The following is a 22,493-nucleotide window of genomic DNA, read 5'->3' as shown; positions in this document are numbered from 1 at the left end:
CATATTTCCAGCTAGTATTTGATAGACTAATCTATAGGTGCAAATACCGGTTAACTTGTTTATGTGCTACCAGTTATTAAACAATTAATCAAACAATTTTAGTCAAACGGTCAAAACCGGTTAATCACAATAACTAATTTCAGTTCCTAACTAGTTTTTAAGTGAAAAAACACTCAACCTATGTAACCGGTTCTGTTATTAAACAGTTAACCAATAATAACATACTGAAACTAAACATTATTAACACTAGCCACATTAATCTATGCTCGATTACTAGGTTCTAACTAGTTTTTGGCTTTGAAAACTTCTAACCGGTCTATAACCTCTATTTTTTTTTAAAACTGAACCAATTATTAACTTGTTTCAAATTCAAGTATGTTTCGAGTTCTGATTCTAGAGGTGGGCAAATAAACTAATTACCGAACCAACTCAAAATCGAACCAAAACTAACCGGTTTGAAACCAATTGTGTAGAAACTGATGGAACCAAATGAAACCATAGGTTTGGAACCGGTTTTTAATTTTCTCTACCAAATCGGTTTCAAACCGGTTAACTTAACCGAAAGTGGTCAAAACTCGAACCGAAACCGATCAAAACCTGAACCGAAACCGATCGTAACCTGGTCAAGAAATCAATTTCAACCCGAACCAAAACCAATCATAATCTAATTTTGACTTTTATTAATCAAACCAAACCTACTTCAACCTAAAGTGGTTTTAAGTTTTAAAGTAGGTTATCCACCTCTACATTATTATTAATCCATATAAAGTTAAAATAAAAGGAACCGAGGAAGCCGACAAAGGCGAAGAACAAACAGAAAAAGACAATTCTATCCCTGAACCCCAATCCCATCTCCACGTCACCTCCCCCACACCCCCCACTCTCACCCCCACGCGCGTGACTTCCACTCTCCCATCTTCTAATCCATCATCACCTTGACCACATCTCACATCCTCATTCCAATCACACACACACGGTTCAATCGTATGGCTGAGATCGGTCAATCATCATCATCATCATCATCATCGTCAACTGAAGTATACGCTCCGACGACGACGACCGTACAAGTATGGCGGACACTATTGAACTGGTTCTCGTTCTTATTCCAGATCTTCGTTCAGATCATTAGAGGTACTCCTTCCGTTGCTTCGTTTATTAATTATTCTACGACGACGTCGTTTAAGCCGTTGCCGGTTGTCGAGTTTCCTGAACCGGCGAATCTCGTTAGTATTCCGGCTGACGTGGCGGAGTTTGAGTGTTTGGAGAAGCTTACGGTACGTTCGTGTAGCTCAATTGTGTTGTTACTGCTTGATTGAATTGATGTGATTTGGTATTTGTATATATATGTATATATATCATGTATGTATGTGATATGAGTGTAGTGTTGGATTATAAGCTTGTACAAATTAAGTGCAGAATGAAGGAAACTTAATGAAGAGAAGCTAGGATATAAAATTTGTGTGTTTCTATTTAATTTTGGATAACTTATTGCGCGATTGATTGATTTTACGAGCTAGTGGAAGCGAACTTGTTTAGTTTGATCTTAATGGTGTTACTGTTTGATTGGATTGAAGTGATTAGGTATTTGGCTTTATTTATGTGATATGAGTCTAGTGGTAGACTGTTAGATTATAATTTTGTACAACTTAATTGATATCTAGAATGAAGGATACTTAATGTGCTGTGTTAAGAAAAGATAATGAAGAGAAGCTAGGATATGAATTTGTATGTTTATCTTTCATTTTGGATAACTTATTGCGCGGTTGATTAAGATTGTGGAAGCTAACTAGGTTTGAGACTTTAGAGTTGTTTAGTTTGATTTCAATTGTGTTGCTGTTTGATTGGATTGATGTGATTAGGTATATGTATATATGTATATGACATGAGTGTAGTGGTAGACTGTTAGATTATGATTTTGTACAACTTAATTGATATCTAGAATGAAGGAAACTTAATGTGCCGTGTTAAGAAAATATAATGAATAGAAGCTAGGATATACAATTTGTAAGTTTTATCTTTAATTTTGGATAACTTATTGGGCAGTTGACTGATTTTACTAGCCAGTGGAAGCAAACTAGATTTATAGTTGTTTAATTTGAGTTCAGTTGTGTTACTGTTTGATTGGATTGATGTGATTAGGTATTTGTATATATTTAGAATGAAGGATACTAATGTGTCGTGTTACGAAAACTTAATGAAGAGAAGCTAGGATATGAATTTGTATGTTCTATCTCTAATTTTGGATAAATAATACATTGTGCGGATGATTGATTTTACGAGCTAGTGGAAGCGAACTAGGTTTATAGTTGTTTAGAATTTGAGTTCAGTTGTGTTACTGTTTGATTGGATTGGATTGATGTGATTAGGTATTTGGATTTATGTATGTATGTGATATGAGTGTAGTGGTAGATTATAAGTCTGTATAAATTGATATCTGGAATTAAGTGCAGGTGAGGAAATTGCAGAATGAAGGAAACTTAATGTTCTGTATTAAGAAAACTTAATGAAGAGAAGCTAGAATAGGAATCTGTATGTTCGTTTTTAATTTTGGATAATTTATTGCGCGGTTGATTGATTTTACGAGCTAGTGGGAGCAAACTAGGTTTATAGTTGTTTAGTTTGATTTTAATTGTGTTACTGTTTGATTGGATTGAAGTGATTAGGTATTTGGATTTATTTCTGTGATATCAGTGTAGTGTTGGATTATAATTTTGTACAAATTGATAGCAGGTGAGGATATTGCAGAACGAAGGAAACGTAATGTGTTGTATACTTGTATTAAGAAAACTTAATGAAGAGAAGCTAGAATAGGAATTCGTGCGTTTATCTTTAATTTTGGATATTTGATGGCGCGGTTGATTATCGGTAGATGTGGAAGCGAACTAGCTTTGTAGTTAGTTGTTATAATGGTGATTGTTTGTTTGCTTGATGAATTTTCAATTGTGTTGCTGTTTGATTGAAATTTTGAATTGGCATGATTTGGTATTTGCATTTATTTCTGTGATATGAGTTTACTGCTAGATTATAGTTTTGCACAAATTGGCTCATGGTATGGTTATCTCTAATTTTGGATATTTGATTGAGTCGTTGGTTTCTCCGAAGCAGACTAGGATTGTAGTTAGTTATTATCATGCTGATTGTTTGATAAATTTCAATTGTGTTACTGTTTGATTGGATTGATGTGATTAGGTATTTGTATTTATTTATGTGATTTGAGTGTAGTGTTAGATTATAATTTTGCACAAACAAATTGATATTTAGAATTAAGTGCAGGTTAGGAAAATGCAGAATAAGGAAAACTTAATGTGCAAGCTTGTTCTTGCCTTATTCCACTACAAGTTTCATTGCTTTTACAGTTTTGCCTTTTTAGTGTGTATTATTAACTAAGTTTCATTTGACCCTTTAGTGATGCTGCCTAACTTCAAACTTTTTATGTGTCTCTATGCTTTGATTTAGATAATATGAACTTTTTATTTGTTTTCTAATGAATGCTTTCATGGATAATATGCAACTGTAAGGAAAATGCTCTTCTCTTGGCCTACACGGAAGATTTATCTTTGGTTATGATTATTTGAAACAGTGTCTTTATGCAAATCAATATTGCCTTAAATGATACACTAGTGAGGCCTTCAGAAAAGATATGGATATTATCAAGTGTAATATGAATCAATTTAAGATGCGCTCAAGTGTAATTTGGCTTACTCATGGTCAATATGAATAACTGAATATGTATATATAGTTTAGACTTTAGATCATCTGTAATTTGGAATCATATGAGCACATTTGTGGCTGCAGGTTGTTCTCGATTTGGATGAAACTCTGGTATGTGCCTATGAGACATCTAGTTTGCCCGATAGTGTTCGCAAACAAGCCACAGAGGCTGGATTGACATGGTTTGAGTTAGAATGTGTATCTTCTGACAAGGTGAGAAAATTATATATATATATATATATATATATATATATATATATATCAATTTATATTCATAACATAAGTTATATTAGTTTTTTTAAATATATTTACTGAAAAATAACCAATTCACCGAACTACCTGAACTTTATGCATGAAGGAATGTGACGGAAAACCCAAGGTGAGCTATGTGACGGTATTTGAACGTCCCGGATTGCATGAATTTCTTAACCAACTCAGCAAATTTGCTGATCTTGTGCTATTTACCGCAGGCCTTGAAGGTTTACTTACCACTATGCTTATTACTTATATATCTGCTATTGATCTTCATCAATCTTTTGATATACTATTATTATTATACCACTGTAGGATATGCTAAACCACTTGTTGATAGAATAGATACCGGAAACAGACTTAACCGAAGGTTTTATAGGCCTTCGACAATTTCCACGTAAGCAGAAACAAAATAGATTTTGTTCATATGACCGTTTTGTTAGATAAATCTGATCTTAAATCCATTCACATTTTGTGACACAGGGAATATAGGGAACACGTGAAGGACCTTTCATTCGTATCAAAAGATTTCAGCAGAATAGTCATTGTCGACAACAATCCATTCAGTTTCCTATTGCAACCAGTCAACGGTATCCCGTGCATACCTTTTTCTGCTGGTCAACCACACGACGATCAGGTATCTATACATGATTATATTCAGATCAACAATATGATGCTTTTATTTAACTGTTCATCACTTTTATGCTTGTGTAATATAATATGATAATTATACAATAACATTACAGCTTCTTGAAGTCCTCCTTCCGCTTTTGATGCAACTTTCTGAGCAGAGGGACGTTAGGCCCGTGTTATATGAAAGGTTTCACATGCCAGAATGGTTTCAAAAACATGGAATCCCTGCCTCTAGCTTTATACAGTAGAATCTTAGAGGTACCGCGACAACATAACTTGCTTAAAGCACTGCATTTTGTGTAGATATATTATATCACCTCGTATACAGGAGACAACCCATTCAAAGATTGTTTTAGTTATTGTTTACTTGCAACGCGTGTTCAAATTCGTATTCTTGTTGCAAGTTGGTATATATAGTTTGCAACAGTGTGATCTTTAGGGTTCATGAATTATAAGTCGAGTTCTGTAAACCTGTTGTAGATCAATAAATGACTAAGTTAATCCATCTACTATTATGGTTATACAATTTACTCATTAAGTGACGGGTTAATAATTACTGTGTATGTAAGGAATTAGATTGATAGCACATTATTCATTGCCTTACCGTAGTACACATACGTGCCGGTTTACATGTAGTCATCATAGTTGCAAATACTTAAATCACTTTCTTATTTGAGAATGATGCAATATTTACACATCATGTTTTTATTAAGAAAGCCGACTTTTATATATAAAAAGTTGACAAGTTCTAGTGATTAAATGGTCAATGGATCCTCTTGACCCTCCTCTGCTTCCATTCTGCGTAGTGCTGGTCTAGATACATGCTACAATAGGAAAAAAAATGAAATAGAAGAGGAATGGTCAACTGGTCAAGGCCTTGTGTTTGACACGATTACCTTCAAACAAATTTCGGGTCCGTCTAAACAATAACGGTAGCCATATGGAATCCAATTTTAAGTGTGTTGAATGAAAGTTTAAATTGCATTAAACGTCTTTAATATGATGGTTTACATGGTTTAGTTGCTAGGTCAATTCCATCTAGATTTTGCACCCTATGTGTGCGTAGGAGTTTTGAGTAAACAAAACTATAGAGTTTATCAAGCATATTGGCTCTTTACTTATAAACCACTTCAACATTTATTCTTCTCTCAAGTTAGAATGCTAGATAAGTTCCCACCCAATTTTCTAGATTTATTTTAAAACACACAACTTTTGAATACCGATATCTCATCCACCTTAGCTTTATTTTGAATAATTCTTTACTAATTGTGAAGATTTGAAAATAGAACATAATAATTATCATTAACTAGTTTATTACCCGGCGCGGTGTGCCGGGGCAGTTCAAATATGTTTATAAACCTATCACGTTGCAAACTTGCGATAGAGCACTAATGTGGATTCGGTTGGTACCAACACAAATTAAATAAAAAATTAATCCGTGTTACACAAGAAATAGTAACAACGCTCGTATAACTTATAATAAAAAAATGTTAGCATATTAAAAAGTCTATAATGGTAATGATGGATAATTCGGTCGGTAAAACCCCGGCGTCGTAGCGGCGAGTCAATGTGAATTTGGTCGGTATTGGCTACGTTCGTCACGGTACCAGAACTAAACCGAGAAAATAAATTTGACAAATTAACATGTTTAAAAAAAAGTAGCGGCATTCGTATAACATATTGTAAAAAGAATTAACATATTTAAAACAATACATATTCGGTCGGTAAAATATGGTTGTTGGTTAAACCCGAGCGTTGCGGCGGCGAGTCGATGCGTATTCGATCGGTATTGGTTGCGTTCGTATGGTACCAGAATTGAGCCCAAAAATAAATTAGTCAAATTAACATATAAAAAGTTTAAAATATTTAAAGCGAATTTAATTCGGTTGATAAAAGCCGAGCTTTGTAGGTCCTGGAAGTTGTGGCGATTAGTTGGTACAAGTCGGGTGTTGGCAAAACATGACTACATGAGTGTTGTTGGTCCTTGGCATTGAGATGGTGAGTCGACGCAAATTCTGTCAGTTTCGTTTACGTTCGTTACAGTATCAAAACTGAAACAAAAAGGTCAGTAAAACCCGGTCATTGGTACAACCCGAGTGTTTTAGGTCTAGGGCGTTGAGATGGTGAGTGTACGCGAATTCGATCGGTTTCTGTCATGTTCGTTACGTGACCGAAAATAAAACAAAAAAATAATAATATAAAAATGAGGTAGACCAACGGAGTGGCGTCGGCCGTAAACTCAGGTGTTGTCGGTCCTGAGCGTTGGGGCGGTTAGTCTATGCGAATTATGTTAATTTCGGTCGTAACAGGAACGGGAATGCGAGTAACCGACATAAAACACGCGCAACCAACACCGGTTACTCGTGCGGAGCACTAGTTTACGCGCCTAACGGGGCCGGGTTATTCGCGCTACGAGGCACTGGACGCGCATTTAAACACGCGTATCCTACGACACGCACGTAACCGATGCTTGGATACGCGTAACTGCTTCCGAAAGCTAGAAGCAAAGCTTAAATGTAGTATATTTTGAAAAAAAAAATTCTTAAACCAATCTGTTTCGACCCGACCCATTTCGACCCGAACCTGCCCTGACCCAAACCAAATTAATTTTTTTCTGATTCAACCTGTTCTGACCCAAACCAAATTAAACTTTTTTTGAATCAACCTGCTCTGACCCGAACCAAATTAAACTTTTTTTAAATCAACCTGTTCTGACCCGAACCCAACCCACTTGCCAGTTTTACCAATAACATAACAAAATTCTAAATATAGCAGGGGAAATGAAATTGAGCTATTATTTAGGAAGCTATTTAGAAAAAAATAATTTCAATTAAAATTATAACTTGACTGATTAATTCTTTACTCAAAAAGGATAACATCACTACCAAACTAACGAACCAAAAAAAAAAAAAAAACCAATGTTTGGATCATAAACATCATAACAATAATAACAAACCTCGGATGAAATGGGCCCATTGACGTCATCAAGAAACAAGTACTTGAAGAAATCATCAAGTGTAAAACAACATAAACTAAAGTTAGGTCGGAACCGATGCAACACTAGCTCCATTATCCGCTTGGCATCATCGACTGTAACATGCTGTTGTCTTTGAAACTGGACTAGGAACCTTTGAAAGTGGTCTGGTGACATGTGTGAGTTCGTGTCGGTGCATAAACTGAAGGCGGTGGTTTTGGTTCGGTGATTTTGAACTTCCGGTTGAAGAGGATCATCTTGTAGTAGAGGTAATTGTCTTCCATTGTTTTCTATGTTTATGTTTTTGTTAGTCTTGTGTTCTTGTCTCGGATGTTTATGTGTTGATGATCCCTTGGTACATGTTTATGTTTATAGGTCAACTTAGTCTTTAGTCAACAGTCAACTCTTGAAATTTAACAAGCTTTTACCTTTTTTTTTAAATTCCCAAAATAATCATTTATTAAAACAAATTTCTAGTTTTAGGTATTATTTACAAAAAATTCCAGAAACAAGTATTATAAACTAGTTGTGACGAGTAGTTGTAGAACCAATCAAAACTTGTCGCGTGTCCTTAAACTAACCGTAACAAGCACGTTTACTAATCATTTACTCGTCACGACTAAATAAGTTTCATGCCTCGTAATCAACGCCCACGAGTAATTCATAAGTCCCTTAGTCGCGAAGACTAGTTTACCCGGTTATATTCCTTACACGAGTAGTTTATTAGTAGTTAACCCGCCGCACCTAGTTTAACCTTATAATTTACTCGTTGCAACTAAATGACTCATGAATTACTCGTGAGCGTTGATTACGAGGCATGAAACTTATTTAGTCATGACGAGTAAATGATTAGTTAACCTGCTCGTTACGGTTAGGTTAAGAACAAGTGGCAAGTTATAATTCGTTTCTACAAACTACTCGTCACGACTAGTTTATAATACCTATTTCTGGAATTTTTTACATATCGTACCTAAAACTAAATTTTTTTTTCATAAATGCTTATTTTAAGAATTTTCCCTTTTTTTGGGATGAAAATCCTAAGAAATTATCCCAACTTTCTCATTTTCATTCTTGATTTCCGGTGCCAGATTTTTTGTTGCTTTTCACGGACACCACTCTGTGTCCTCTAATCATCTAATGATGTTGATTTGACTGTTCAATGTTAAGATAATGTCCATTTGATTGATAAATTATCAAATGTTTATGCTATGTTGATCTGTTGACTTTTAATCATTAGCTTAACTGGATATTTAGTCAACCGGATTTTGCACTTGGCCTATTAAACAGTTGGTTCGACAAGATTATTTTGGTGTCCGAAGAGATTAACCTTTAGCTTCCGACGAGTATATATTTTGGCTTTTGGGGAGATTTGGACAAGTGGTAGAATCCGGTTGACTAAAAATACAATTGAGTTGATGATTAAAATGTTAACGGGTTGACTGGTTTTAACATGAATATTTTGATCAAAGATTGATCAAATAATATTCTCAGAGATTGGTCTTGATTAAGTAATTCTTGGAAAGTCATGTAATTGAGAATACGTTAAATTAAGTGGGTAAAACAGATTTAATAATAATAATAATAATAATAATAATAATAATAATAATAATAATAATAATAATAATAATAATAATAATTGTTTTAGAATTTAGAATAACAAATCGGTTAAAAGGATGACTTTTTGAAATCATTCAGTGGGTGGGATGGGATAGGTGAGGTTTAAAGATACCAAGGTTTCTACAGCTTAGGAATTAATGAATGAGGTTCTATTATTTGTTTGTTTTGAATAATTGAATAAAGACTTAATAGTACAAACAATTCATGTTATAAAACCATATTGATTTTTTTTTAATAAATTTTAAAAATTTGAGGTTTAGTTATTAGAGTAATTCACAATAACAAAAAGCCCTTGATTCCTAAAAAATAAGATGCGGTCATTGCATCATACCCACTCTCTTCTATCTCATTTATAATCTTTGAAACCGATTATCTCTTTTTTATATTGATTTCATTGGGATGCTTAACTTTAGGTATCATATGATATTCGATGTTGAAGGTAGATCATCAACGTAACAAGGTTTTCACGTCATTGAATGCAAATGATAAATTTTAATATATAAACCTTTTGATATTTTAGTTATTAGTTTGAATTTAAAATTCGAACTTTTGTGGAAAAATCCTTTAATTCCTATAAACAAAGGAATTTTGATGAATAAATTGGTTAATTAAAGGAACTGGCTTTTGGATGTGTTTAAGTGCTTATAGAACTTAGCAACGTTAAATCTTACTAGATACAATCTATCGACTTATGATGTTACAATAAATTTAGAAAACAGTATTAATAAATAGTAATAACAAATCATTATTGTTGTTGTATGATGTATCCGTCTTGTATCCTTTTATGGGCCGGGCCCCAGAAGCAACGAAAGTAATGGACTTGAATCAAAATAACCCCTCTTTGACAGTTTTGCCTGCCACATGACATAAAGTAATCCACTTTTCTATTTGTTTTTGAAGATATTTTTCCATTTGCTATTAAATTACTTTGCCATGTTTCTTATGTCGTTTTCTTGGTTGAATTATATAGATTGATATTAACATTTGAAACAAGAAGTGTCACATCATCTAAAGATTGCAATTGTTATTCACATGCTCATCAAGATCCCTCATAAGACCATTACCAATGCTACGTATGTTTTTAGAGACGTCTTTAACTGTCACGTCATTTACGACATAATATTCTTAAAAATTCCTAATTTCATCTTAAACCCTACAAATATTTTTACACATAATAATTAAATATAACTTTTCCTTTCATACTTTGGGCCCACTAATCGCAAGAAACGAGGCAGACCCGTGCCCTTGTGCAGGACGCCTCACCTAAGGACTTCTTCGAATGAGTGAGCTCCAATGGTAAGGACCTTCAAGGGATATCTTCAACTCTTCAAGAACTCACTGAAAATAGTCTAATATCAACAATATGGCTGTCATGTCATAGCTACTTGTATATTATTCTTTTACATACATACATATGAATGACCAGTTCAAATTGAAAAATACTTTTAACTAACTTCAGAATGAACTTTTTAATTAAGAAATATATAATATAAACGGAATTTTATAAACGTGGTAATAGGAAATAAAATAATAATATAATTGAAAAAAGGTAATAACATAACATGATATGAAAAGAAATAAATTAAATCATGTCAATATCAATAACTTGAAAATTCAATTAAAATATATGAACAAAAGTGAATATATAAAATATGCAAAATGAAATTAACCAGATTTCTATGTCTTGACACTCTTTTGAATGTAAAACTTTTATACCTCATTGGTCAAAATGTTAACGACGGTATATAAATGATAAATGAAGATCAAGATTGAAGCATGATGAACTTGGTCGCATGCTATTATTAGAAACCCCTTAACTAACTACCCCTTGCTTGTAACACCCACACACTCTCCTTGTATAAATCCTACTCATCTGCCTCATGTTTCTCATTAATCTTCCAGTTTTCGCCCATCGATCTTCGTCAATACAACCAGATATCAACACAGGTATATGTTGTTCATCTATATTATTTTAGTTGTACACCATGAGCATACTCTTGATATGCTGAAGTCCAGTGATGGTAGGCCATATCTTATTTGAATAATATGCTTTACAATTTGTGTCTCTTTTTAATATATACATAATGATACATGTCTACAGGTCTTTTTAGCATACTGTATATGTCCGACCATCATGGTTACTCGAGACATAGCTAGCGACTGACGGTGTTCTCAAATTGGTAATTGTATCAACCACATCTTGATTCGGCTAGGGCGACATTAAATTACACGGTTAGATTTGTTTCCAATAAAGTTCTAAATTTTGGCAAAAAGAAATAAAAAACTTATACATGAAAGGAGTTGCAAAACACCTATGGGTCTCATTTTTGTGCCTTTTGTTTTTCTTTTCAGGAAACCAAGATGGCGGATCCGCCTGATGCCATCGGAAGTGAGGAAAACCGCAATGATAGTGGCAACAATGACGAAAACAATAGTGACACCACCAACAACAATAACATTGGTAATGACAATGGCAGTGCCAATATTAGTGCTAGTGCTAGTGCTAGTGGCGATAGTAATGACAGTGGTGGTGATAGCGGTAATGGCATCGACAATGCCAATAGAAAAGGAAATGACGACGTCAATGGCAGCGTTAATGACAACAACAATAGCAATAACAATAATATCGCACGTCGTGATGGCAATGCAGAAGACAATGTTAATAACAATGACAACATTGACGGCGAACCATATAGAAACATGGGAAGTATTCCAAACAAAAACTCTTGTTCATGTGCGAAATCAGATTTTTTCCCAGAACAATCATTCCAAAGTTGGTCCAACTACGGAAAAGCATTAATGGAAACCAGAGCCCGTCTAAAAGAACGCTTCCTTGCTCGCTCATCAGATGACTTTGAGATCCATGGAATGCGTTCTCGAAGCCAGAACCAGATGAAGCGGAACCTAAACTGGTTCGACCTCATCTGGTTCGGTGTTGGAGCCGTCATGGGTGCTGGTGTTTTTGTCCTAACCGGAGAAGCTGCTCATGATTTAGCTGGTCCAAGTGTTGTCATATCCTACCTGATATCAGGCTGTTCTGCACTACTTTCTGTCATCTGTTATACTGAATTTGCAGTTGAACTTCCAGTGGCCGGAGACTCGTTTGCATACCTAAGAGTTGAACTTGGTGACTTTGTAGCTTTTGTTGCAGCTGGAAACATATTGTTTGAGTATGTTGTAGCCAGAGCTAGCGTGTCTCGTTCATGGACATCATATTTTGCAACCTTATGTTACCATAAACCGAATGAGTTTCGTATTTATATTCCATCAATGGGAAAGGGGTTTGACTACTTGGACCCGATTGCTGTTGCGGTATCTATAAGTATTTGTATCTTTGCATCTCTCAGCATGAAAGGATCATCAAGGCTCAACTCTATTGCAACCATAATTCATATCGGTGTCCTGCTTTTTATAATTATAGCAGGATCAACAAAGGCTAATCTGGCCAACTTTGACCCCTTTGCACCTTTCGGTTTTCGGGGTATTTGGAAGGCTTCATCCGTGATTTTCTTCGCGTATGTCGGGTTTGATGGAGTGGCAACATTAGGTGAAGAAACCAAGAAGCCAGGAAGAGATATACCCATCGGGTTAGTCGGGTCTATGTTGATTGTCATCACCAGTTACTCACTTCTGGCTGCAGTGTTGTGTCTAATGCAACCTTACAACCAGATTAATGTTGATGCCTCTTTCACAGTTGCATTTGAAGCCGTGGGGATGAACTGGGCTAAGATATTAGTCGCGCTAGGTGCGTTAAAGGGAATGACTACTGTTCTGTTAGCTATCATCATAGCCGAATCTAGATACTTCACTCACATCGCGAGAGCCCACATGGCGCCACCTATTCTAGCCTTGGTCCATAAAAGGTTTGGGACACCGGTTAATGCTGCCATTATCATGACTGCTACAAACTGCCTGGTTGCGTTGTTCACGAGCCTTGATGTCCTAGCAAGTCTTCTTTCCATTTCTACACTTTTCATATTCTCACTAGTGGCAATCGGGCTATTAGTGAGACGATACTACTCAACGGGGGTGACAACGGGCCAAGATAGAATCAAGCTGATTATCTTCTTGGTGTTGATCGTTTGTTCGGCCACTGGGATGGGTTTACTTTGGGCATGGGGAGTAAACAGTTGGTTGGTGTATCTGTTTGTCGTGGGGATATGGTTTTTGGCCACTTTGGGTATTCGGTTAACGGTGAAGCAAGCGAGGAACCCGAAGCTTTGGGGGGCGCCATTTGTTCCATGGCTTCCGTCGGGTAGCATTGCATGGAATTTGTTCATGATGGGGTCAATTGATGGTGCATCTTTCTTAAGGTTCTTGGGGTGGACTGCTGTTTTGTTGACATACTATTTTCTTGTGGGATTGCATGCCACGTATGATGCATCGAAAGAGACTGTGAAGACGGAGGTTGATAATAATGAGGTTGAAATAGGAAATGATAGAGAAAGAGTGACTGCAACTTCTGAACCTATAGAACTCAATACAATAACAACTAGCCGCACCTGATTTTTATTTAATCTACTAAACTTATGAAAAAAATGTGAAATGAGAACTTAACAGAAACAGATTTATTTTCTGAAATTGCATATGATTTTAAAGGGTTGTTTTTTTATTATTGTATTTTTGAGTGTTTAGGAGGTTGATTGTGAACAACAACAACAAAAACTTACTTGATTACTATAAAGATTAGAAAGGATTAAGATAAGATCACCTGGTGAACAACATAACAATAATTACTCAAAATTCAAAATAGTTTAGAAGGTTCTCTACAACTGCATGATTCTTAAGGGTACAACTTCACCCCCAAAGTTTTTTACCTGCATAAGAAATTTTTGTTAAAAAACAATAAATGAATTAAGGTATTTTGCACATATTGGTGAAATAAAAAACCATGTAACACATACCATTTACTGACTAATATTATTATATTGACTTGTTTTGCCTTTCATGATAATATGCTCTGCTGCATCAGCAACCGCATTGAACCATTTCGGTTTTCCTGTTGATAGCATTAGATATCCCAACACGAACCCAAGTAAGGTTCCACACCCGTATCCCATCATCACCACTTTCCATGTAAATCCACTCTCCTCTTCCTCATCTCCATCAACCTCAAGTTGTGGTTCCCGTGGAGGCTCACTGCAATTTTTGGGTAATGGAAGGCCACATAGATTTGGGTTCCCCTCAAATGAATCACCTTGAAATGTGTTGAACTGCTTTCTTAGCGGAATGCGGCCCACAAGATCATTTTGTGATAGATTTAAGAATCCAAGAAACCTCAAGTCAGCAAGGGTTTGTGGGATTTCTCCTGTGAGTTTGTTCCAAGACAAGTCTAGTGATTCAATTTCTGATAATTTCCCAATAGCCTGTGGGATTCGACCCGTTAGACTGTTGTGGGACAAGTTGAGCACTTTCAAAGAGTTTAGGTTTCCAATGATGTTTGGAATATCTCCTTCAAATTTATTGTTTGATAGATCAACAATCGTGTACTCAACCAAAAGTTGCAAAAAATGTTGATCTTGTCCTTTCATCGCAACAGTGATAGAGTAATACATGCGACCAACTTGAACATATTCTGGTTTTGTGTTCCTCTTTACCACATCCTTCATTGCATTGAAATTCTGAAAATATTTTGTAGGGAGTTGACCTACAAACCCATTATTAGATAAGTCAAGAACTCGCAGACTTGGAAATGAGATTTCAACTGTAGAAGAGGTTTCAATGCCACTATGAAAGTAGTTCGATTTAAGGACAAGAGCCTGTAACTTGGGAAGATCTCAAACCAACCAGGAAATGCGTCATTTAAGTGGTTGTTTCCCAAATCAATTATTCTCAAATTTTTACATTTGTTCAAAGAAGTTGGCACCGTTCCTTCTAACTGGTTTCTGTTTAAAATAAACGCCTCTAATCCACTCCAATTCGCATATACATTTGGAATTGTGCCCGTTATAGAGTTATTTGAAAGATCAAAAACTTTCAACCGCTTTACTCCCATCTCCCCTACCCAATCAGGAATGTGACCATGAATATCATTGCTAGATAGATCTAAATGTTTAAGATATGTCATGGCTCGAAAGGACACTGGAAACACCTTTAGATTGCAAGAGGCCAAACTTAAGGTCCCAAAATCGGGATTGACATAATGATTAGCATTATTGGTAGTAAGAGATATACCACTATCTGAGAGAATGAGTGTTTCAAGGTTTGTGAGGCTTGAGAACAATGCATCCAAATCCCAATCACCTCTAAAACTATTAGAAGAAAGGTCTATGTAAGTGAGATTGGTAAGTCGTTGAAATGTTTGCGAGATGGGTCCATTATCAAGTACATCAATCTGGCCGGTTAGTCTATTCTTAGTAAGGGATAATCCTTTCAAAGATTTAAGAGAAAACAACTCGAGTGGCATATTTCCTTGGAACTTGTTCTTACCAAGCCTGATATACTCTAAAGAAGGCAGGGTAAATAATGATGGAGGCAATGTTCCAGAAAGCATGTTAGATGATAAATATATAAATACAAGGTTTCTAAGTTTACCAATGGATTTGGGAACGGACCCATTCAAACGACAATCTGAGAGATCCAAGTATATTAAAGAGTCGAGATGGCCAATTGAGGTGGGTATCTCTCCGGTTAAGCTTGTGTTTGACAGATCTAACCACCAGAGAGGGTTGCTAGTGCTTGTGTTAATCTTGGGAAGTGGACCAGAAAGATTTTTGTTTCCTGCCAAGTAAAGTTCTTCCATATCTCTTAGATTTAAGATATTACCAGGTAATTTGCCTTGCATGTTGGTGAAGCTAAGATCAAGTGACCTTACAGGAGAAGAGGTGTTAAGATAAGTGGGTAAAACCAAACCTATATTAACTCTTGCAAGCCAAAGTTTACTCAAAAAGGTAGAATTGTTAAGGAGAATATAAAAAATATGAGGTTGAATCAACAAACTATTAATCACATCTGAAGAGAGATCAAGAGAAACCAGCTTAGGAAGATGTGAGATCCGTGAAGGGATGTTCCCAGTGAAATTGTTACGTGACAAGTCAAGGTTTTCCAAAGATCGAAGATTGAAAAACTGGTTAGGTAGGTTTCCTTGCAATCCAGTATTGCGAAGATTTAGTAATTCTAAAGAAGAAGAGATGTTAAGATTAGTAGGTAGAACTGAAGAGATTAAAACATTTTCAAGTGAAAGTTCTTTCAAAACTGTTAAATTTTGAAGCATGTTGATAAAAACAAGAGGTTCAAGATTGAGATCAATCCCATTCTCATTCCCATTCAAAGAGAAATCAAGGGATACCAATTTATGGATGTGTGAGACATCAGTGGGAACTTGGCCTATAAATCCACAAGAAGAGATGTTGAGATGCGTGAGACTATTAGAAATACTGCCCATGTCAGGTGGAAGTTGAGAATCAGTAAAATCATTGTAAGCAAGGTTGAGTCTCTGAAGATTAGGGAGGCGGAAAAGAGTGGTGTTAGGGTGGATGGTACCTTGCAGCATACCACAGCTAAGGTCAAGACCGATAACGTCACCAGTGGACTGGTCACAAGTGACTCCGTTCCAATCACAACAATCTATACTTGTGTTCCAGTTAACCAGAATTGGATTATAACCAGAACCAAGCCAATCTTCGCATCCGTAGTCATACATGGTATTAATGGAGGAAAGGTTTTTTTTAAACTGAAGCAAAGCAAGGGTTTGTTGAACAGAGCATTTGTGAGTGGTGTACTTGGAAGAAGATAAAGAGGATGAGGTCGAAGAGATGAACAAAAAGGAAAGGAAAAGAAAAGGCAAAATCAAATTGCACATTTCCGTCGATCGTATGTTTCTAACGGCTACAAATCGATATTCATAATTTGCTACAACCTATATATACTCACGGTACAGTTTCACGTGCATATTCAAAGACCATTGATACATTCAGCCTTTCCCACCTCAGCGTTTATGTTTGTAGACCCGAAGCAGAACTTTCAACTTGTAGATGACATAAAGATAAACATAAAGTCTTGGATCAACCACATCGATTTGATTGAGGTTTAATGTGACCATAGACTTGAGGGTAATATAAGGATTATGATAAGACTTTATATTGGTGGTAGGGTCTTAAATTTAATGTTGTTGTCAGCTAGTGTAGATTTTTCAATAGCAGATCTGTGCCACAGTGGCCCTTGTAAGGTTTTGGAGGTATACATGCAAATATCTTGCAACTTGGTTAAGATATTTTTATCCATAGTGAAGATGAAGATTAAGGTAAGCAAATTAGAAAAGGGTGAATGGATCCGGTGATTAAACAAACGGAGAAAATTGTTTGGGTGACTATCTTGACCAAATCCTGTTTTGATGTGGGGTCGACATCATGCATCGTCAGGACACGAAAAATGACCTTGTTTGGTTTGTTCATATATCACCTCTTAATGGTTATCTCTTAACCATTCAGACTTAAGACTACCTTTTAACCATGAAGAGGTTATAAGCCATTAGGAGATAGTCTCTTAATAACTGTTAAGAGGCTACCAAACAGCCCCTAAGGCTAGCAAGACGAGCAGGTTTGGTGATAGTTAAAATAGGTTTGGGGCAGAAAAGGTTGTTGGGAAAATGTGTCTGTCTAAACAGGCCCGCAATATAAAATACCAGTTTGGTTCGGTTTAAAATGGGTTCCAGTCCAAAATGAACTTACGTTGAGTCGTAAAATAAATATCACGTTTTTTGGTGGTTGAGGTTGACGGGTGAAGGAGGAAGAGGTTGTATTGGCAGTGAAGAAGGCCGAAACTCTTTAGGACACCATAATGCAACAAATTAATATATCTGTCTCGATTATTTCCTTTTCCCTTTCAAGTATAAAATTACTTTTCCTTTTCACGTATAAAATTACTTTTCCTTTTCGAATATATATAAAAAAAATCACTTTTCCTCGACCTCTGTACAAATAAACCTGAATTCACTACTGTTTCAAGGTGGATTTGAATTGTCGGGGTGGGTGGATGGCCAAAACCCGTTTTAACCCTACTTCATCTCCATCACCTTCAAGTTTATTGAAGTTAAACAAAATCTTAGTTGTATTATAAACTTTAAGGGTCTGTTTGTTATTAATTTATAGTATGTTTAGGTTAAAAATATTATTGTAAATAAGTTAGAGGTCAGTATTGTAATTAAGATAAATGGGTAAAACAAAACCTATATTAGCATATGTAAGGTGAAGGTCTCTAAAAAAAAGTGGAATTTGTAAGGAGAATACTGAAAATATGTGGTTGAATCAACAATTTATCAAGCCCATCCCTAGAATCCCTAGAGAGATAAAGTGTTAACCAATTTAGGAAGAAGTGTAATCTCCGAAGGGATATGTCCTGTGAAACTGTTCCATGGCAAGTCGACTACTTCCAAAGACTGAAGATGGAATATGTTGTGAGGTAGGTTTCCTTGCAATTCAGTGGAGCCCGGATTTAGCAATTTTAAAGAAGAAGAGATATTAAGATTATTAGGTGTTGATGAATCAATTCAATATTATGGTTAATGATAAACATGTCAATGACAATAAGAACTCAATCCTAGATGTTAATGACCACAAATCAATTAACTAATAAATCTTCAAAGCATTCAATTACGAAAAACCGTTTAAGCACACAAACAAAAGGCAAGATTCGACTAACCGAATGATTAACCAGTTCGAAATCCAAATTCATGGTTTAAAGTACCAACAAACCAACATACAACTCAACCCCATGCCTGAAGATGGTTACGAAATCCTTAGTTTTGCATCTTCATCTTCAATAGCTCTACTATGGTGTAAGAGAATGAAATCATGGATGATTCTTGTGTTTGATAGGTGTTAGAATAGTGGAAAAGGCTCCCAAAATTGTCCAAATATGTTAGGTTATGAAGCATAGCCATTCAGGGTTTTACTGGGCTTAAATAAGGAAGAAAAAACAAAATCTGCATGTTTCCCGTCGGTCGGCCCACCGAAAGCTACGATGGGGACTGTAGCTTACGATCCTTTCCCATTGCCTTACGGTGGCCACCCACCGTAAACTACGGTGGGCTCAGTCCCCGTCGTACTGTTTCCTTCAAAAAGACGTGGGTCTTCATATTTCGGTTCTCTATCATGCCACATAGCATTACCTTCATTTCCATTCCATCTTAAATGCTCCAAACTAGATCCTTTAAGATCCAATCACCTTGAACATAAAACCACTCAAAGTAATCGTGTTCGATACATATAAATACATAAACCACACGATATAGCGTACTTAACACACAATATTTCACCCCACATCAGTACCTTTTAGCTTATTGCTTACTTTTGTTTGATGAGAGAATCATTTGGCAAGCTTAAGGACCAACAACATACTCTTAACCTACAATAATAAACTGTAAAACATAGTAAATTCAACAAACAAACAGACAATCAAACCTTAGTTTCAATAAAAAATATATGTCACTTGAACGATGTGGGACAGTAAAAGTATAAAAAGTTTCATTCTAAACACAGCTATGAATCTTCTAATCTTATAAAATAAATAATAAAATAAGTATATATAAAATATTTAATTTATTATATATAAATATGAAAAGATCAAAACATATTACAAGTGGCACAACGGCCTTCAAGTGGCAGTCGGCTGTATGGTTTCCCGGGATCGTCCAAGCCAAACTCTGAAGCCAGCGTGGGCCCGGTTAAGACAACATAGTCTGACAAGAGTAGGGCATCGGGGCTCTCCAAATTTGAAGAGTGCGATAGCCTAAATACAAGAAAGTCGCCGTTATAAAAAAAATTACATCCATATTGAATGCCGACAGCTAGTTATTATGTCTAAATTAGGAAATATGTTATCTCGACTTATGGATTTCAAATTAGATGCTTGAAATATATATAACTTTTCTTAAAGTTTTTTTTTCTTGTTTTATTAACTATCAAACAGTTTTGAAATATAATTTACTGGTTTTTGAACCCGTGTATTACACGGATTTTGTCAAATGATAAAGATAAATAAACTCTGTTTTTTCAGTTGTGATTCTCAAATACTTGTGAATTAATTTTGTAGGGGTATGGTACTAAACCCGGTTTTACGACCCTAAATTTATTATGTTTGGCTTATTTTATTATATGGACTAATACAATGTTATTGGGCCGAGGGGGTTTTGTAGAGGTAACCCTAACTGGGCTAGGCCCATTAGGGAACCATGATGGTGGCCATGAGGCTCCCTATATAAGCAGGTCTCCACCTCCTTATTAGGGGTTGGTCATTCTCAATAAGAGCCACCACCATATTTTTGTGTCTGTGAACAAGAGATCCTCGAGATTTCTTAGCGGTCACCTCCACACCCCCAAAAAGCCATTGCAGATCCCAAGCAGCCAGAGAAGAAGATCAAAACGTGGTTCGTTCATCTCCAAATCCGTGGAAACATCGTCATGGATCAGGTCAGATTCATCTCATGCTTCGACATTGGCGCCATCCGTGGGACGGCAATGAACCACACTTCGCTTCTCGTCTCGGCCCTCCGATCTGTTCATCAATATCTCAGGTCTACGGTTTTTTCTTCCAGATATGTTCTATGGAAATCCAAAAATCCGTAGATCCAAAGAATACTTCCAGATCTGGAAATACACAGGAAGAGATACCACCAAACTTTTGGGGAAAACCCTAAGATCTGTGTTTTTTCTAAGTGAAATATACCAAATCTAGTTATGATTTTTTCAGATCTGGGTTCGTTTGAGCAACAGTCACACTTCATATTCATAGATCTATAAATCCTATCAGATCTGTTGGTTTTACATAAAACCTACCTGATGTGGATATTCAAAATCTCTAGATCATGCGCGCCACCGCGGATCAAAATCGCTCCCCGTGGATCAACTTCGGATTCCGCATGCGCGCTCCCGGCGATCACTCTACGCCACAGCGGGTCGCAGGCGCGCTCCCGGCGATCACTCTACGCCACAGCGGGTCGCATGCGCGCTCCCGGCGATCATTCTACGCCACAGCGGGTCGCAGGCGCGCTCCCGGCGATTACTCTACGCCACAGCGGGTCGCATGCGCGCTCCCGGCGATTACTCTGCGCCACAGCTCACGTATATCACATGCTCACGCATACCACGTATGCTCACGCATCACATATGCTCAAGCATCACGCATGCTCACGCGTGTCACATATTCTCACGCATCACGTGTGCTCACGCATCACGAATGTTCACGCATATCATATGCTCACGCATCTCATATGCTCACGCATCACATATTTTATTGGGCTTCACGTATGCTCATGCATATCAGATGCTCACGCATCATGTACGCTCGCGCATCACATCTGCGCGTGAGAATAAAGGAGACCTTGCGCAGGCCGCGCGTAAGCGACACAACAAATGAAGAACAGTAATCCAAATCAGGATAAGAACAACTATGATTGTACTATCAGACGAGACAATAGTCTAATCCAAATCACCGAATGAGTCATACTTAAAGGTTGGGAATCCTCGTAATATCCCATATGGCTACGCGCCATACATAAAGATTGGGAATCCTCATAATATCCCATATGGCTACGCGCCATACATAAAGGTTGGGAATCCTCATAATATCCCATATGGCTACGCGCCATACATAAAGGTTGGGAATCCTCATAATATCCCATATGGCTACGCGCCACACTTAAAGGTTGGGAATCCTCATAATATCCCATATGGCTACGCGCCACACTTAAAGGTTGGGAATCCTCATAATATCCCATATGGCTACGCGCCATACATAAAGGTTGGGAATCCTCATAATATCCCATATGGCTACGCGCCATACATAAAGGTTGGGAATCCTCATAAACCCATATGGCTACGCGCCATACATAAAGGTTGGGAATCCTCATAATATCCCATATGGCTACGCGCCATACATAAAGGTTGGGAATCCTCATAAACCCATATGGCTACGCGCCATACTTAAAGGTTGGGAATCCTCATAAACCCAAACGGCCACGCGCCAATATAGGCTGGGCACACCTCATAATTTGCCCGAGGATGGGAACTTTATAATACATCCACTCTTAATTTATGTTTTTGCAGGTTCGGCTATGAGCCGCACAAGCACCTATGACATCGTTATTATTATCTGGCCAATTGTGCCTCCATCACTATTTTGAAGACAAGCCGGGACAGTCATCTTGCGCAGAAGAGGCCCTTTTAGGCCAGTCATTATCATCATATTACAGCTCATAAGTCGCCTCGCGCGCAGGCTTTATTATTCTATAGCTCGTAAGTCGCCTCACGCGCCAGCTTAATTATTATTATAGCTCGTAAGACGCCTCGCGCGCAAGCTCAATTATTCT

At 36.7% G+C, this 22,493-nt stretch overlaps 1 protein-coding gene and 2 pseudogenes across 2 annotated transcripts; 2 read left to right on the top strand and 1 right to left on the bottom strand.

Annotated features, from left to right (window-relative positions):
- Positions 1–979: 979 nt before the first annotated feature.
- LOC143614194 (uncharacterized) lies at positions 980–4,893 on the top strand. Its single transcript, XM_077087701.1, has 6 exons — positions 980–1,274; positions 3,796–3,924; positions 4,070–4,190; positions 4,279–4,360; positions 4,447–4,600; positions 4,710–4,893. The coding sequence occupies exons 1-6, from the start codon at positions 987–989 to the stop codon at positions 4,842–4,844; spliced, it is 909 nt and encodes a 302-aa protein (XP_076943816.1). The 5' UTR covers positions 980–986; the 3' UTR covers positions 4,845–4,893.
- Positions 4,894–11,548: 6,655 nt separating this feature from the next.
- LOC143614200 (cationic amino acid transporter 1 pseudogene) lies at positions 11,549–13,693 on the top strand (annotated as a pseudogene).
- Positions 13,694–13,872: 179 nt separating this feature from the next.
- On the bottom strand, positions 13,873–17,221 carry LOC143614197 (receptor-like protein Cf-9; annotated as a pseudogene). Its single transcript, XR_013150253.1, has 2 exons — positions 14,092–17,221; positions 13,873–14,004 (listed from the first exon to the last, which is right to left on the bottom strand). The product of XR_013150253.1 is annotated as a receptor-like protein Cf-9 (transcript).
- Positions 17,222–22,493: the final 5,272 nt, after the last annotated feature.

The sequence above is a fragment of the Bidens hawaiensis genome, unplaced genomic scaffold (assembly GCF_021521415.1).
Source record: "Bidens hawaiensis isolate Kalapana, Puna unplaced genomic scaffold, B.hawaiensis_p1.1 tig00039148_1, whole genome shotgun sequence".
In the NCBI taxonomy this organism is placed as follows: Eukaryota; Viridiplantae; Streptophyta; class Magnoliopsida; order Asterales; family Asteraceae; genus Bidens; species Bidens hawaiensis.
Note: the sequence above shows the minus strand (reverse complement) of the source record. Positions and strands in the feature narration are given on the sequence as shown.

Excerpts from the sequence above, each read along its gene's own strand:
- LOC143614194 (XM_077087701.1), top strand. The coding sequence starts at position 987 with ATGGCTGAGATCGGTCAATCATCATCATCATCATCATCATCGTCAACT. Across the intron at positions 3,925-4,069 it reads AATGTGTATCTTCTGACAAG|GAATGTGACGGAAAACCCAA; the intron begins GTGAGAAAATTA and ends TTATGCATGAAG. Across the intron at positions 4,191-4,278 it reads ATTTACCGCAGGCCTTGAAG|GATATGCTAAACCACTTGTT; the intron begins GTTTACTTACCA and ends ATACCACTGTAG.